Raw genomic sequence first — 16,502 nt, forward strand, 5'->3', positions numbered from 1 at the left:
CACAGTATTTCCCTCCCCTGACATCAACTGGACTCAACCTGAATGAGAAAACAAACTGTACTGTGTTCAGCCCTAAGATGTTAGGGTTTATCTGACAGAAGAGCTAGCATTACCCTAACTAATAAAGTAATTGGTACCATACATAAGTGGGGTGCTTAAATATGCGACATTGGCTTACAAGTCAGAAAGCAGGTTATGATATTAGAGACTGGAAAACGGGCGACCCCTGTTATGCAGCAGGAAAATGTTTGGTTAAACTATCATCTGTGAAAACTTAGAAGGCAGAACTCATGCCTACGGAGCCTGTAGGCTCTAAAGAGGTTTGAAAAAATAATGGTAATCGAGTTTGCTGATTGTTTCTGGCTGCGTTTAGCATGGTATTAGGAAAAGAGAGGAACTCAGGCATGAATTAGCCAGTTTGCAAGTAAAATTGGAAAGGAATAGTGGAGAGGTGAAAAAGACAACTATTTCTAGACCTCAAACAATCAGAGAAAAGACCGAGAAGATGTTTAAGTGAAAGATCAGATCATAGGTATAAACTTCCACTTAAGCCTGATGGCCTCAAGGTAGCTGCCATGAAATTGAAAAAGAGGCGTGGGGTTAAGAAAGCAACAAAAATAATCCAGGCTTCAGAATGAGGTCTAAGCAGTAACTTTGGGTGTGGCTACTGGCACAGCAGACATCTGAGATGAAGGTCTTAAATTGTTGAAAGAACTGCATTGGCAAAATCTATAAGCCTGGATTTTTAAACAATCCTTGAGCCCCTAAAAGTCCGAGTGCAGGAACTAGGTTACAAAAGATTTAGCACCTGAAGGAGACCATACTGCCTAAGACCCACTTCAGGTGTAGCCAAGAAGAATAATGGACAAAGAAAACCCTCCCACAGGGCAGAGCCAAGGAGAGTGAAACAGGAAATTTCTCACAGAGGGCTTAAGCAAGGAACCTCACCCACTTCCAGGGCAGGACCACACAGTGCCTGCAGGGCAAGATTTCGTAACTGTTATGTGTCTTCCACTGCTGCCTTTTCCTAATGGGTTATCCCCCAATATAGGGACGTGGAGTGACAGATAAGATGTCTTTTTTGGCTCGTGGATCCCTGGACCATGAGGAGCCACACTCAATGCAATAGTTAGGACAGAGATCCACCAAACATCCGGAACTTGAAGTTGGCAGCCGTGACTGGACAGAACATGAGTTTTCTCCCGTGGAAAGAGAAACATGTTTTATGTGTGAGAAGGATGCACGCAGATGTTTGGTGGCCAGGGGGCCAATGACACATCTGGCCAATGCTATTTGGGCACAAGTGAGGAGGTCCCTTGCAGGTTGAGCCCATAACACCTTTTTTACAATCCTCCACACTCTCCTTCTTCCTCTATTGGCTGGATGAATGTCCAAGGAAGGCCCTGAAGGCCACATGTTGACCATAAAGAAGGCAAAAATCTTGTTACCTAAATGACCCTCCTGCCTCCTCCCACTCTTCCCTTCTCCCAATCTGACTTTAGTAAGAAATGCCCTTCTGTTGTGTTAAGCTCCTGAGATATAGGGGTTGTCTTTTGTAATAGCCAATGTAACTGTAATGATTATAATACAGAGAGCTCTTAAAGCAGTGCCTGGCACATACGTGTAATAAACCCGATACAAGTACAGCTATTATTATTACAATACCCATTTTACAGATAGGAAAACTGCAAGTTATGGTGTATCTGACTCCAAAGTTGATTACTATTTTATATTCACCTCTCAGTAGATGATACTCAGACCCATTTTATTGGTGCCTGGCTCAAGGTCACAAATAGCAGACCCAGAATTAGAGGCTTTCGTCCTATTCAAAGACCATCAGCAACCTCATCCTTGACCCCAGGTCTCCAGGTTGGTCCCCCATTGTTTTCTTTTGTTGTTATTTTTATTTTATGTTTCAGGAAACACCCTACTTGCAAATGCCCCAGCTCTGAACTGGCAAGTCTGTGTAGAAAACCAAATAACCCTCCACTAACCCAAATTCCAAGTTTTAATTTACACTGAGCTAGTTAATTAAAAACATGCTCTGTGAGCACAGACACTCCTGCGGCTAGCTCAGAAGACAGCTTTTGCTGTTCTTTGTAAGAAGCAAGGTTTCTTCTGTGACATTTTTGTTCATCACGGCGATGATGTACCATAGAACAGCACAGCCAGTTCGAGAACAGGAAAACTACCCAGTAAGCATTCAGTGCAGAATCAGAATCTATGGGGCACCCATCACGCCCGTGTTGGTGAGACCAGGGCTCATGTTAATTAATGTTTATAAAGTGATTAGGGATCCCTAAAATGAAAGAGACTATTCAAAATCCCCAAAGCGTTATTATTATCAGCAGCCGGAATAATCCGCTTTTTAAGGAAGCCATTATTATGGCGTGCCTACTACCGTCTTTTCCCGAAAATAAGACCTAGCTGGACCATCAGCTCTAATGCGTCTTCTGGTGCAAAATTTAATGTAAGTCCCAGTCTTACTTCAATATAATACAATACTGGGTATGATATGATATGATATGATATGATATGATATGATATGATATGATATATGATATGATATATTGGGTATGATATGATATTGGGTATGATATAATATAATACTGAGTCTTATATTAATTTTTACTCCAAAAGACACATTAGAGTTGATGGTCTGCCTAGGTCTTATTTTCCAGGAAACACGGTACTATGTGGCAGGCATTTTCACATACTTGATCTGACTTAATCCTTTTAATCGCCCTATGTGGTAGGTTCGGATTTCTTCCTTTTTTATGTCTTTTGTTTTGTTTTGTTTTTGTTTTTGATAATCTTCACTGTACACATGAGAAAACCAAATTCAGCAAAATTAAGTCATTTGCTAGAAAGCGGCAGAGCCAAAATTCGAGGATAGATCTTTCTTAGTGTCAAGTCCTCTCCCTTTCATCACACCACGCTGCCTCTTCCACTCTTCCCTTCAAATTCTTTCTGCATTTAAAACAGAATTTCATTCAAGGATGCCTAGGGCTGTCCTTTTTTTGTATGTCTTTATTTACCGAAGTATATTTTGCAATACAGTGAAACACACATATCTAAATTTTACAATGCAATGCTTTTGACAAATGCACATGCCTCTGAACCCACACCCCTATAAAATTCTGCACCCTGCTAGCTCCATCCATACTGAACACATGGGGCTGAGTTAATCCAGATGAGACAGTGATAAGAGGTACCACTGTGTCTGGATTATCATAACTCATGTCACCATTTTCGCCCGTCCTGTGTCAGTTACTAGACTGTAATATCCTTATACACATGATCTAATTTAATCCTCCTAAGTATTACCTCAGTTTTACAGCTGAGGAAACTGGGACTCAAGACAGGTTAGGTAGCATACCTAAGAATACACAGCTAGAAAATGGTAGCCTTGAAATTCAAATCCAAGGGGTCTGACTTCAGAGGCCTTTATAGATGTTGGTTACAGATGTTGATGGGCGAATTTTAGATCCTAAAGATTTAATGGGGGCCAGTTATTTTCCTTCAACAAACAACACTCAGCGTCTACAAAGTGTTAGGTGCTGTGCTGAGTGATATGGAAGGAAATACAAAGATGAATAGGACACAAGGTGCATGAGGCACCACAGCGTGATGGGGAAACACTTAAAACAAGGTCAGGGTCAGGATTCCCAAGGAATGGGAAAGGACTGTGTGTGTAAGGCCCAGGTTTGGGGAATGGGGGAGGGCTAAATCAAGTAAGTCCTCGCGGATATGCCAGAAAGATCCTTCTTGAGCCAAGTCTTCAAGGATGAGTGGGAACTGGTCAGTTCTGAGGGGGTTTAAGGTAAAATGACTAACACATACACCAGCACGGTGAAGCACTTCTGTCTGCTCTTTAGTTAGCTTCAGCAAAATCAATTGAGCCACATTTTAAAAGCCCACAGAAATGTAACACTCACTGGGGTCCCCAGATCTTCAAAACAGCTAAAAATCAACATAAGAAGCAAACCAGCTCTGAAGAATCAATCAATCACCACAAAGTGCATGCCTGAAGCCCATGCCTGTGATTTTTAAGAGCCACCAAGCTCTTACTTAGAGCCAATTATCTTTTATTCTCTGAGTTGAGTCCCATGTGACTGGCTTCCTGATTCCTCAGGCCTTGGCAGCACATTGCAAGGATGGACAGGCACAGGGATGGCAGTAAGAAGGGGCAACCAAGGTAGAAAGACTTGAAATGATGATTCAAGAAACTAAAAAATCCATAGTTTCTTCCAGGCCATCAGTGTCCAATACAGTACAATAGTTTGCTCAACAACGGGAACCTAATAAGCTCCATCTCTGTACCAGATCCTCTCTTAGGCTTCGCAGAGCATGTGAAAACGTAAAATTGGTATCGCCCAGTTCAGTTTGGTAGAACAAAAGGTGTATTAATTGGGACAGAAGAATGTCAGGCTGTGAAGGGCCTCTGTTCAACGGTGTAGGAAAGGAAGTGCAGGGAGGGCGGCCTGAAGGCAGGCAACTCATCTGTCATTAAAGAGCAAGACACTTAAGCAACATTCTTGTGCCTCAGTTTCCTCTTTGCATAACGGCGATAATAGTGCCTTTTCAAGTGAATGTTGAAGATGAAATGGGTCAACATACAGAGTACTCTTGGGTGTATGTTAGCTGTTATTGCCTCTGTACCTCAGGAATCCCTCAGTCATTAGATTTAGTAACTGCTCAATAAATATTGCTGAACAAATGCATTCACAAATGAATGAATAAGGAATGCTACGGAGTTAAAGGGGAAAAAAATCAATTATGTAAGGCACGGGCTCCTTTATATGGATTGCAGATCAGAAAGACTGCCATGCAAAATAGTGTAAGAAATAGGTTTGATGTATAATGTATGTTTCGGATACCTAAGAAATTAATCGCTCATCCCTTACTCTTCCGCACAGATGGCCTGCCATTTTAAACAAGCCCAAGGAAAAGAGATGAAGAGATCACAATGAAACGATACTATATCTCATACTAAGCAATGGCTTAAGGTGCCCTGAAGCCCAGGAGTTAAGCTCTGTGGTGTGGGAAGCGCTGTGATGGCAGCAAACCCCAACCACCACACACTCACCCTGCCCAAAACCAACACTGTGGGCTTCTCCTTCCTTCCATTATACTTATTCCAAAAAGGATAAACACAAACACTGTCTTTAAAAGATGTTCGAGATCATAAAAGTAAAACCAACTTGAAAAAATATAGAGGCTCCTAACATAAACAGACTGAGCTACAAGAGGACCTAGGGTGTCTTTTACAGATGAGAGGAGGCCCAGAGAAGGGAAAGCAAGTCACCCCAAATCATAATAACTGCAAGAGAATGGCAAAGACAAAGGTAGAGCGGGGTGCTCAGATTCCCAAACTGGAGCTCCCTAAGGGGATTGCTCCCATTTCCCAAAGGAAACATTGAGGGAAAAATTAGAGGAGGTTCCAGCCCCAGGAGGGGTGAGGGTTGGAGTGTGTGTAGGGGGGGGTAGAAGGGGGGTAGTAAGGAGTAATGGAGGGTTGTAATGGAGGAGGTAAGAACAAGGGCGGTGGGCACAGACAATGGGAAGAAAATTAAGCCCCTCTGTGCTTTTCGTAGGGCGTAGGGTTCCAAACAAGGAAAAATCCAGTCCAAAGCTGACAGTTCCTGCAGGTGTATCCAACCCCTTCAAAAGAAGCATACACAAAGACCAATGTCTTCTCCCAGGTGTTTCGTTTCCATCTTGGTCAGAATTTTTCACTTTGTTGGGGGGTAGAGGGGCGAGAACCTCACAGATACCTTCTCTTTAGGGGGTTGCACTCTCAACGGGCAGCAGAGGGGGAAGGGCTCTGGCCAAGAGATCACGAATAGTCTTGGGGATCAACGCGGAAGTCGCGATCCCGCCCCTAAACACACACACACACGTTTTGCTCCTTCCTTCCCCTCCCCCAACGATGATCAAAGCCAGGTGAAGGGGCTGAGAGCTGGAGGATGGGTTTCCGAAGGGCTTCTACTGGAGCGACGCTCCGGGCGCGCCAGCTCGCCCCTGCGCGCACTCACAAGCACATTTAACATACACACGCACTGCCGCACACACACTCACGCGCACACTCCCATGAACGTACTTGGCATCCCCAGAGGCCGGGCCGCGCCCGCCGCATCCCTCCTTCAGCCCCCGGGAAACCGACAGGCAGCAACATGAATGAACTCTGCCCAGAAAGACTGCCTTTCAGCTCCCACCACGCAACCTCCGGCCAAACCGCCGAATATGCAACAAAGTTTTATTTCGCTTTTAGCGTCTCCAGTTACGCTTCTACCATTTCCTGTGGAAAACTGAAGCTTTGAAATGTCTAGCTCCGGCTTTCGCAGACAGGCAGGACCGCCAGCTCAAGCTCTCGAAAATAAGGGCCCCCGGCCCCACCCCCTCCGCCGCCAGAACTGCAGGTTCAAACCCACCCAACTCCTGCCTCCAAAACAGGGGGATGCGGGAGGAATGACAGAATCTGCTGGAAACCACGCCCTGACAACCCCCTCCAGAACCCCATGGCACTCCCCTCCTGCCCGGGTTCCCAGTGGCGCTCCTTAAGCTAAGTGGGTTGTCACTTAGCTGCATCTCCCTAGCACAGGGCACTAACAGCGGCGAGAGCTGGGACGGCGGAATTGGGGAGTGGGGCTGTCTGTCCACTGCGCAGCACCCACCAGCTGTTCGCTCTGGCCCTCAAAAACTGCCCGGGAAAAACTTGGGAACTAGAAGTATTTCCGCCCCACAGACACACACACCTCTCCCCTACTATTTCTAGACCCACAGAGCTCTTAAACGTTCTACCCTTAGCGCCGCAGGGCCCCTCCACCCGCGTGCTGACAGTGTCCCCGAGGGGGCGGGGAAGTAGCGAACCGGGCTGCAGAGGGAGGAATGCGCCTCCTCGCGAATTCCAGGAAGCCAAACTCGCGCGCCCGAGAATTTGGCATCTTCAAGGTCAAAAAAACAAGGCTCTGACTGAAGTATGTACTGGGCGCAAAGGACCGCAAACCTGCCCCCCAAATGGGTGCTGGATTCTTCCCACAGCCTCTGGGAGGCAGCCGCAGTCTCCTCTCACAGTGGGGAAGGAACGGCGCGCTCTCGGACTTGGGACCTTAGGAGCCTCGTAAAGTACGCGGATCCGGAGTACCCGAGGAAACAGGCGGCTTTCCGACCGCGTCCAGCTCGGTGGTCCCCTATGATGCTAGGGACAGCAGCTGGTGGCCAGAGCCATACAGAAGGGGGGCACGAGGCAAACTTGCGACCAGAGTTGGCCGGGTTGGGTGGGAGGGGGCGGCACCCGCGCGGCTACTTACCGCTGGCGTTCTTCCCGCAGATGAGGTGCTGGTAGGGCTGCAGGAGCCCCCAGATCTCGGAATCATTGTTGACAGTGTGCTCCAGCGTCTCCACCGTAAACTTGGGCGCCTCGTGGAGCGCGTGGTGGTGATGATGGTGGTGGTTGGCAGCGGCGGTCGGCGGGGCTGCGGCGGCGGTGGCAGCGGCGGACGGCGGGGCGCAACAGCTGCTGCCCCCGCTGGCGCTGCTGGCTGCGCTGCAGGCGCCGCCGCTCGCCGCTCCCGCTCCGGGCGCCTCCCGCTCCTTATCCGCCGCGGGGGCAGCGCTGGGGCCCGAGGCCGGGCCTGGGCCGGAGCTGGAGCCCGAGCCGGGGCCGCTGCAGCTCCGGGGCAGCCCGGAGGCCACGACCCGCGCGTAGATGTCCCGGAAAAGGCTTTCCATGCAGGCGGTCAGGTAGATGGCGGCGTGCTCGTGGATGCGCAGCGCCACGCGGCTGTCCACCATCCAGCGGTACACGCGGCCCACAGAGAAGGTGAGGCCGCAGCGCGCCGACTTGCCGCGGCCCAGGCGGTCGCCACCCGCACTGCTCATGTTGTAGAGGGACAGCGCGGCCAGCGCGGCCGCCGTGCAGTGCGCCGCCAGGCCCCAGGACAGGACGATCTCCATGGCGCTCTGGATCTCGTACTTGGTGCACTTAGCGAAGCGCAGGCTCAGGCGCTGCGCCTCTTTGGCGATGCGTACCAGCGCCCGGCTCACCAGCGTCGACAGCTTGGCCAGCGCGTCTTTGGGCAGGCCGCCGGGGGCCGCCGGGCCCGCCCGGGGATCCCGCGAGCGCAGCAACAGAGCCTCCAGCTCCTGGAGGGTCCAGGGGACTTCGTCGAGGTCCGGCAGCAGCCGCGAGCAGTGCTGGCCGGCGCAGTCCAGCCCCTCGGAGTCTTCCACCAGGGCAGTGTTGACGGTGTCAAAGCTGTTGTGCCGGCTGTGCATGGAGTCAGCTAGAGGCGGCCAGCAGCTCCCGCCATACGGGGACACCGGGTGAGAGTCGGAACAGCACAGGGACAAGTTGGACGAGCGCACCGAGTCCGCGGCGCCACCATAACCCGAATCCAGCGTCAGGTCCTCCAGTGTCCGTACCACGGGCTTCTTACCTCTCCTGGCCATCGCTGCGCCACTTCATGCTGCGGCCGCCGGGGAGCCGAGAAGGAACAGCGAGGAGCGGCGGGCGCAGGGGCGCGGGGAGAGCCGAGTCCGCGCCGCCTCAGCTCACTTTTTCACCAGCCGCTGCTACCAAGTGGTACTACTTTCGGCTGCCTCCCCAAGCCACCGCCTCCCCAATACACAGCGCAGACCAAGGAGTCATCTTCCAGAGCGCGGGTCGGAGCTGGGGCGCACTGAGTAGCGAGCCAGGCCGGGAGGGAGGCTCACGCCGGAACTCGCTCCTCTCTTCCAAAATAAAAATATGAAGTGTCTAACCCGCTCCTCCCTGGGCCTGGCTGGGCGCAGAAGCCGCCGGCCGCCGGCCTCGGGGTTCCAAGGACGGAAATTGACTCTGATGCCGCCGCTGCAGCAGCCGCTCCGCGGGCTGCTGGCTCCCGGCTCCGGGTTCCCGGCTCCCGGCTCCCTGCTCCCCGCCCCGCTCAGCGCCCGCCCGCCCCGCACTGAATGAAGCTCAGCAGCGACCGCCGGGGCTGCAAACCTAGCCAAACCCCGCAAACCCCAGCAGCCAGTGGGGCGGGCGTATGTAAAGCAGGAGCGGAAGAGAGCCAATAGGATCTGAGTATGCTAATTACCCCTGCCCTCCCTTGTTTCCCTCCCCCCCCCCGCCTCAATTCCACGCATCCCCGCCCCTCACACACGCCCCCGGACTTGATCCAGGCTGCAGGAAGTGAGGAGAGGTGGCCTGGGAATCAGGGGCCCTTTGGAAGCGTGAAGACGCCTTTACTGCCCCCTTGCTGCTGTCCCTGACCCTCAGACGCCTGGCTTTGGTGCCAGAACTGAAAGGTGGTAGGTTGGGCGGGCAGGTGATTCCCCCACCCACTCACCGAGGTTTGTTCCCCCTAGCTTTTTACAAAAGTGTCTGCCTGGGGTCGCTCTCTGCCCCCGCGTTTCGGATTTCACTACCTTTTCTCTTTAATACACGAAGCATGTTTTTCCTCTCTCTCACCCCTCCCCCGCCTTCGGGTTCCAAACCAATTAATGCCGCCCTCTTTTATCCCGGGTTTCCCCAGTGTGGAGGGAAATGAGAAACCAGACCAGCTGAGGGGGCCAGAGCGATGAACACCACTGGAAGGCCGAATCTCACTCAGGATAGGCGCCTGCCACCGGAGCATATTAACTAGGTTTCCTTTAGTAGCCAGGAGGACCCTGCGCCCATCCTTCAAAGCCCTGGGGGGTGCACTGGAGGGAAAGCTTATGTCCCACTTAGCCGTCCTGGTGGGTCTGGTTCCAGACAGCTTAGCCTTAAAAAGGATAAATTTGCACAGAGAGTAATATTCTTTTTTGACTACAGAAAGATAAAACATGCATAACTTGGTTGCGTTTATGTCAATTGGCGTCCCATTTGTCTCTACCCACCAGGGCAGAAACCTGTATCTTTTTCACCTGGGGATCCCCAGCTCTCACACAATGTCTCTTCCTCTGGCTGGCTAGAATTTTCAGCTTAGAAGTGCCCTCCTGTAGGAAGGTAGCCCAGGTCCCTCAGCACTGACTTTGGGTGCTTGGCTCACCTTATGAGTTTGTTGATTTCTGGGCCCTTGTAACACTGGGTTTTTTCAGTGTGATATTTGTTGCAAATGGGTGAATGAAGGAAGGAAGGACATGCTTCTGAACTGTTGGTTTGAATGTCCAACAATAGACTTTCTCAGATAACCCAGTAGATTGATGTTTCTCATATCTGTCAATCCAAATCCACCATCACCGTTCCATTCACCACAATGAACCAACTAACTAGAACTTGAAATTGAAAACCATGCATCCCTTCACATCAGTAAACCACCCTCATGCTGTAGCTACCATTCTAATACACATCTTTATTGTCTTTCACTTTGACTAGTATAACATTCTACCAACTGGTCTCCTCTCCTGCCTCTTCTTTCTCCAAACCATGCAGTCCAAGAACCTTCCAAAAGCCCAGTTCTGATCTTGTCATTCCTCTAGAAAAAAATTCAAAGGCTCCCTCTTGCCTTCCAGATAAATCAAGTTTGCACTGACTGGCTGGTCTTCAGTGATCTCTTCACTCTGTTCCCAGCTTTCCATAAGATTCCAAACCTTTAGAAGGGATTGTGATGGTTAATCTTCTGTGTCAACTTGAGTGGGCCCCAGGTGCCCAGTTTAAACATTGTTTCTGGGTATGTCTCCTAAGGATTTTTCCAGATGACACTAGCATTTGAACCTGTGGACTCAGTAAAATAGATTGCTCTCCCCAATGTGTTTTCCCACCTCGCTGATTGAGCTGAGACATCTTATCTTCTCCAGCCTTTGGACTGGAGACATTATCTGCTCCCGATTCTCAAGTCTTCAGACTTGAACTGAATTATACCACCAGCTTTCCTGGGTCTTCAGCTTGCAAACATCAGCTCATGGGGCTTCTCAGCCTCTATAATTATATGAGCCAATTCCTCATAATCAATCCTATTTTTTTCTGTTTTTCCAGAGAATCAGAACCAATAGGAGATTCTGGTTCTGTGGAAACCCAACTAATACAGGAATATATGGTCTTTAATGACCTGAACTCTGCTTTCCTCTCTAGCCTCTCTCAAGTCTCCCTAACATATATTCACTCATGTAGACACACAGACACAGATAGACTCACACATCTATATAGATACACACAAACATACCCTGCACTGTCTCCATACCAAAATCACTTGCTGGTTTTCCAAGTTACCGTGTTGTATCTTGCATCTGATATGCCTTTGCAGACACTATTCTCTTTGCTCAAGACACTTGTCTTCCTCTTCTCCACCTGGCAAACTTCTCCCCCTCTAAGACTTAGCTCCAAGATTACCACCACTGCTGCCTGCCCTTCACCCAGCTCAGACCTGGGAAGGAGTCTATCTGTGATGCTTGGGGTTTGTTCCCAGGGCCTTGACTCTTCTCCTCTGCTGTTTCCCTGTGATCTCATCCACTTGTATGCCTTCAGTTACCACCTATGTGTTGATTGCTTGAGTGATGACCACTCAGGAGAGTGCAGGCAGCAAAAGTACCCCAGGGAAAGCCTTGTGCGTAGGGGGAAAAAAGACTGAAAGCAGTGAGCTTAATATTGATTTATTTTCTTCTGTGGTACCAGGTCGACTTGGGTTCCAGTACTGCCTCTGCCAGTTTTCCAATCAATGTACCCAGTGTTCACTCATTCAGTCTCTTTTATCCTTTCTTTTCTTGCCTTTGAAATGCACAAATGAGATTTTTCCATATACGGGCTTTAACACAGTGTCCCACACATAAATGTCTGTTACCGTTATCTACACTACAATAAACACTTATTTCTTAGAGAGTCAGGAAAAAAATGACAAATGTTACATATAAAATTCAACTTATGCTTTAAGACTGGGCCGAAATGCCATCCCCTGTAGGAGGTTTTTACATATCTCAGCAGACATGCTCTTCCTTCTTATGCTATAGGTGGTATGCACATGTTTTCTCTCACCTTCCAGAAGGCACACTCCCTGAGAGCTGGGACCTTTCCCCCTAACACAGTGCCAGTACGAATGAGCACGTTCCTTAGTATTGTGAATAAACCCTATGTCCATTTAGTTTACTAAAATAAATCATTCATGATAATGTTAAGTATCTGAGTGTGAGTGACCTCAAAACACTGAAAATAATAAACACATCAACCAAATGTTAAATATGAGCCTTATACAATTAGAAAACTCAGTGTCTGCAAAGAAGTTTGAAGAAAATTTAAATAATCCAAAATTCCACCTCACAGAGATCATACCAGTAACAACTTCTTGTATTTCCTTATAGTCTTTCTAATCTTTTCTTATCTTTTTTCTTCTACAAATATATATTTTAAGACTTGGAATTATTGTGTGAATGATTTTGCATTTTGATTTTTGTCCTCAAGAAATTTCCTCAAACTGGATAGTATAATCATTCCCCAGGCTATTAAATACTCATCCCAAATATTCTTTTCTTGTGTGGTTACAAAATATTCCAACATATGTTTATACCTTAATTGGCGTATTTTGAGTCCCCATTTGGTTGTTCCTGTTTTCTAACTGCTGTGATAATGAGCCTCTCTATACACAAATAACTCTCTTCCTCAAAACTGGAAGTTTTATATATGTTCTCCTCTAAAAAATACAGATAGACAGTAAGCATATACTAAAGATTAAAAGATAAACAAAAAACCCAGAAATGAAATTACTGGGATTCGTTTTGCTTATCAGATTAGCAAAGATTTATACAGTCAGCCCTAATGAATGTGTGTCACAATGAGGCATTAATTGGGCAATCTTTGGGGAGGGCAGTTTGCCAATATGTATCAAAATGTCAGTGTGCACTCCTGTGATTTCCCAGAAATCCTATCTTCTGATATGATCCAAGGTGCTCCTTATGAGTTTTTTCAAAAGTATACAGAATACTCTTGGTAATGTTGTCTTTTTTTTTTTTTGTATTTCTTTTCTTTTTTTTTTTTAATTTTAATATTAATTTATTTATACCATTTGAAGATCTTTCCACATAGTCTGGTAATGTTGTCTTAACATAGGACTTTGGGAAACAACCTCAGTGTCTTTCAATAAGGCCTGATGAAATGAATTACAGTAATTCATATTAGGAATACAAAGCGGTTACAAAAAATAATGGTGGCAATCCTTATTTCTACAATATAGTGGTGAGGAAAGAAATTTTTGAAAATAGGTTTTGGAATTGCACGTATGATTGCATTTATGTAAAATGCTTTATGTAGAACTAAATATATATATAGGCATACCTCATTTCATTGCACTTCACTTTATTATGCTTCACAGATATTGCATTTTTACAATTCGAAGGCAAGATCCTCCACCAGCAAAAAGATTACGACTCGCTTTCTTGCAGTAGTCTGGAACCGAACCCACAATATCGCTGAGGGGTGCCGGTATACGTATGTAAACTTGCCTGAAATGATGGAAATAATAGCTATAACTAGTTTGTTGGATTGCTGGTGATTTGTAAATGAGTTTTATTGATTCTAATTCTATCCCTGATGTTTTCTTCTTTTGGTTTCTGGTGATTTTTAACTTTCTTCTTTGTATGTCTGAACTTTTTATAACAAACAGGTATCATTTTTACTAGAGCCAGAAAGCTATTTTCAAAAGAAAGTTAAATTATTTTCTGCCCATTATTCTGAAGGCTACCTGTCAATCAGAGTACTAATATATAACCCTTTGTCCTTCAGGATTCTAGAAACCAATCAGCAAGCATAGCAACTAACCCAACAACCAGAACATGGACCAGCCTCTTTCAGCTGGACTCACACATGTTGGGGGCTTCATCATGTGCTTCCTACACATCTACTGTGCGTAGCAAGGCCACTTGGGTTTGCAGCCTGGCTCTACCACTATCTCCTAGCTATGTAACACGGAGCAAGTTTCTGAGCCTCTTCCTGCCTCACTGTGCCTCTGTTCCTCATCTTTAACCACCCGCCTCAGTAGGTTGCCGGTGAGGATTAAATGAGACCATCGGAACAGTGCCTGGCTAGCACTGTAAAGCTCACTAGTGTTGGTTACCTTTCTTACAGGTCAGGCACAGTGATATTTGTCGGGGGGGGGCTATGGGGACTCCATCTCCCGAGCTTTTAGTCCAAAGACAGACATTAATAAGAGCTGCAAGTGCAATGTTTCCAGAAAGGGGGATGTCCAAGGCTTACACACATGAATTAACAGTTTGTATAGGTTCCACGGCACCATTTCTGGCAAACCCTTGCAAACATCAGCTATTTCCTAAATGCACAGTGAGTGTGAGGGAAGCTCAGTGATGATCGTTTGGCTATGTAAGCGTCTTCATGAGTGCAAGACGCTGTTACTAAGTAGAAGACTATAAATGAGGCCACCCCAATTCCAGTCTGCTCCACCTCAGAAAGGGAAGTATGTGTCCACTTCTGAACTTTCTCCTGAAAGAAGGAATCGTAGAGGCAACATCATAGCTTGCTCATTCGCAGAGCAGATAGGTCACACAGCTCAAAGAGCTTTCACAGGTAACTTTTAAGCAAGGGGTATAATGTACCTGTCAGCATAAGGGGGCTCTCAGAGCAGATCCCAGTGTGAGTGTGACCTCATGGCAGCAATTCCTTCATGCATCCTTTGACAAACTGGTAAAGCTACCAACTCTCTCCCTTAAAAAGTGCATATATGTGCGTAAACACTACTTACATACAATTGCTATACAATATCGGGGGTTCACTGACCCCCAGATTCTACCCATGGAATCTAATAGTCCATTAATATGATCACTGCTATATCCCTCCCATGGAATTCTAAAAATGGAGGTACAGATCCTGTCCATTTGGAATTTATGCTCTGAGTGAGGAGGGGTGGTCCAGCCAGGAAACAAAAACCACTCAAGGTATTTCAATCTGAAAGAATCTAATGCAAAGAATCAGTTACAGAGGAGATGGGAGAGTTGAGGAACTAAATGGGATAGGAAGGAGACAACCAGAAAAGTAGCATCAGCAAGAAGGCTCTGCCACCCCCCGGGCTGCAGGGATGGGGAGAAGATGGTGTTACCAGAGCCCAGAAGCCAAGCCACCGGACAGAATCTAGAACCACAATGGGGGCCCAGCAGGATAGGTATCTCCAGTTTGGGAGGGGCTGCCTGGCAGGGTCTGGGCTCATGGATGAGACACAACTAACCGTTGCCAAGAACACAACCTGAAGCAGACGAGAGACAGAAACAACCTGGGCTCTCCTCTCCTCATATATCCCAATTTTCGGTCAATCCCTGTCGTGGGCCAAACACACCAAGAAGCTGGAAGGCAAAGGCCTTTGGGAAAGGTAGTTCCTGTGACACAAAGTAGGCAAAGCAGAGCAGGAGAAGGGCAGGTGTGGCTATGATCACAGACCAGAAAAGGACCAGTTCAGGAAGATAAGGTGATATTTCAAGACGTATCGATTATGGAGTATGTCCCAAAGAAATGCTGCAAACTTTCAGAGGGGGAAGCTTTGATTCTGTCTCGTCTTTGTTGCCACTGTCCTTACCCCAGTGAAATCATTCAGTGTGTCCTGTTGGGACTCTTCCCAAGAGCCCCTCACTTGGTCTCCCCAGTACCATTCTCTTTCCCATCCAGACTTACTTCTCCTCTGCTGCTTGGGCCATTTTTCTAAAACAACTCTCATCACCGTCAGAGAGAAGTGGTGCAGGTCTCGGTCCAATCTCATTTGGTGCCATCTGCCCTGCTTTCCCACCTCCATACTCTCTACAAACTAATCACGTTATTTGAAAGATCTTTTCAAGGCTTTGTTTGTTTCTTAAATACACTGTGTGTCTTCACTCGTGCTGTTCCCTATTGAATGTTTTGTTGTTGTTGTTTTGCCTGTTGGGCTCCTATGTATCCTTCAAAGCCCATCTTAAATTTTACCACTTTGGTAAGAGCTACCACACTCCTTGTGTCCTGCCCTATGGAACTAGCCTCTCTTTTTGCGCTATTTCTTTAAATGTACCTCCACTATAGCCCTTATCAATAATTATTAGCTATAATCAATATAATGAGCAGCAGCTACAGCAGCCCTCTGCTCTTTCCTCTGTGCACTAGGAGTTAAGAGCATGGACTTGAGGTCATAAAGACCCATGTTATGCACCAGTGGCTTGCCGTGTGGTTTTTAGGTAAGTTTTTAACTTCCGAGTTTCCATCTATTAATTCTTTATGTTGGGAAAATCATAACCTCATAGGGTTTTAGCTACATGATACAATGCTTGTAAGTACTTAGCACAGTGGGACATGGAATGGCTCCAGTGCCTACCAGCTACTGTTATCAAATCCTAATCTTTTAACCAAAAAAAAATATATTGTATATATTGATTTATAAATGACTATTTTTCATAAAAATATATCACTTTTTTCTTGTCCTTATTTTTTTTTACATTTTCCCAACGTTTTATTTTGAAATTTTCAAACAAAAGTTGATAGATAAAATAAACACCCATCCATCCCTAACCCATATTCCCCATTGCTAACATTTGCTTTCTGAGTGTGTGTGTGTGTGTATATGTGTGTGTGATACATG

The 16,502-nt window shown here is 47.0% G+C and overlaps 1 protein-coding gene across 3 annotated transcripts in view; it reads right to left on the reverse strand.

Moving 5' to 3' along the window:
• The window catches only part of ABTB3 (ankyrin repeat and BTB domain containing 3), a 275,923-nt gene extending 266,989 nt beyond the window's left edge, over positions 1 to 8,934 (reverse strand). For all 3 annotated transcript variants that reach the window (XM_081060705.1, XM_081060706.1, XM_081060704.1), the window contains exon 1: positions 7,314 to 8,934. In XM_081060705.1, coding sequence (XP_080916831.1) covers positions 7,314 to 8,454 — 1,141 coding nt within the window. In that variant the 5' untranslated portion in view covers positions 8,455 to 8,934. The remainder of the gene's footprint in view (positions 1 to 7,313) is intronic.
• Between the last annotated feature and the right edge of the window lie 7,568 nt (positions 8,935 to 16,502).

The sequence above is a fragment of the Rhinolophus hipposideros genome (genome assembly GCF_964194185.1).
Source record: "Rhinolophus hipposideros genome assembly, chromosome: 9".
In the NCBI taxonomy this organism is placed as follows: Eukaryota; Metazoa; Chordata; class Mammalia; order Chiroptera; family Rhinolophidae; genus Rhinolophus; species Rhinolophus hipposideros.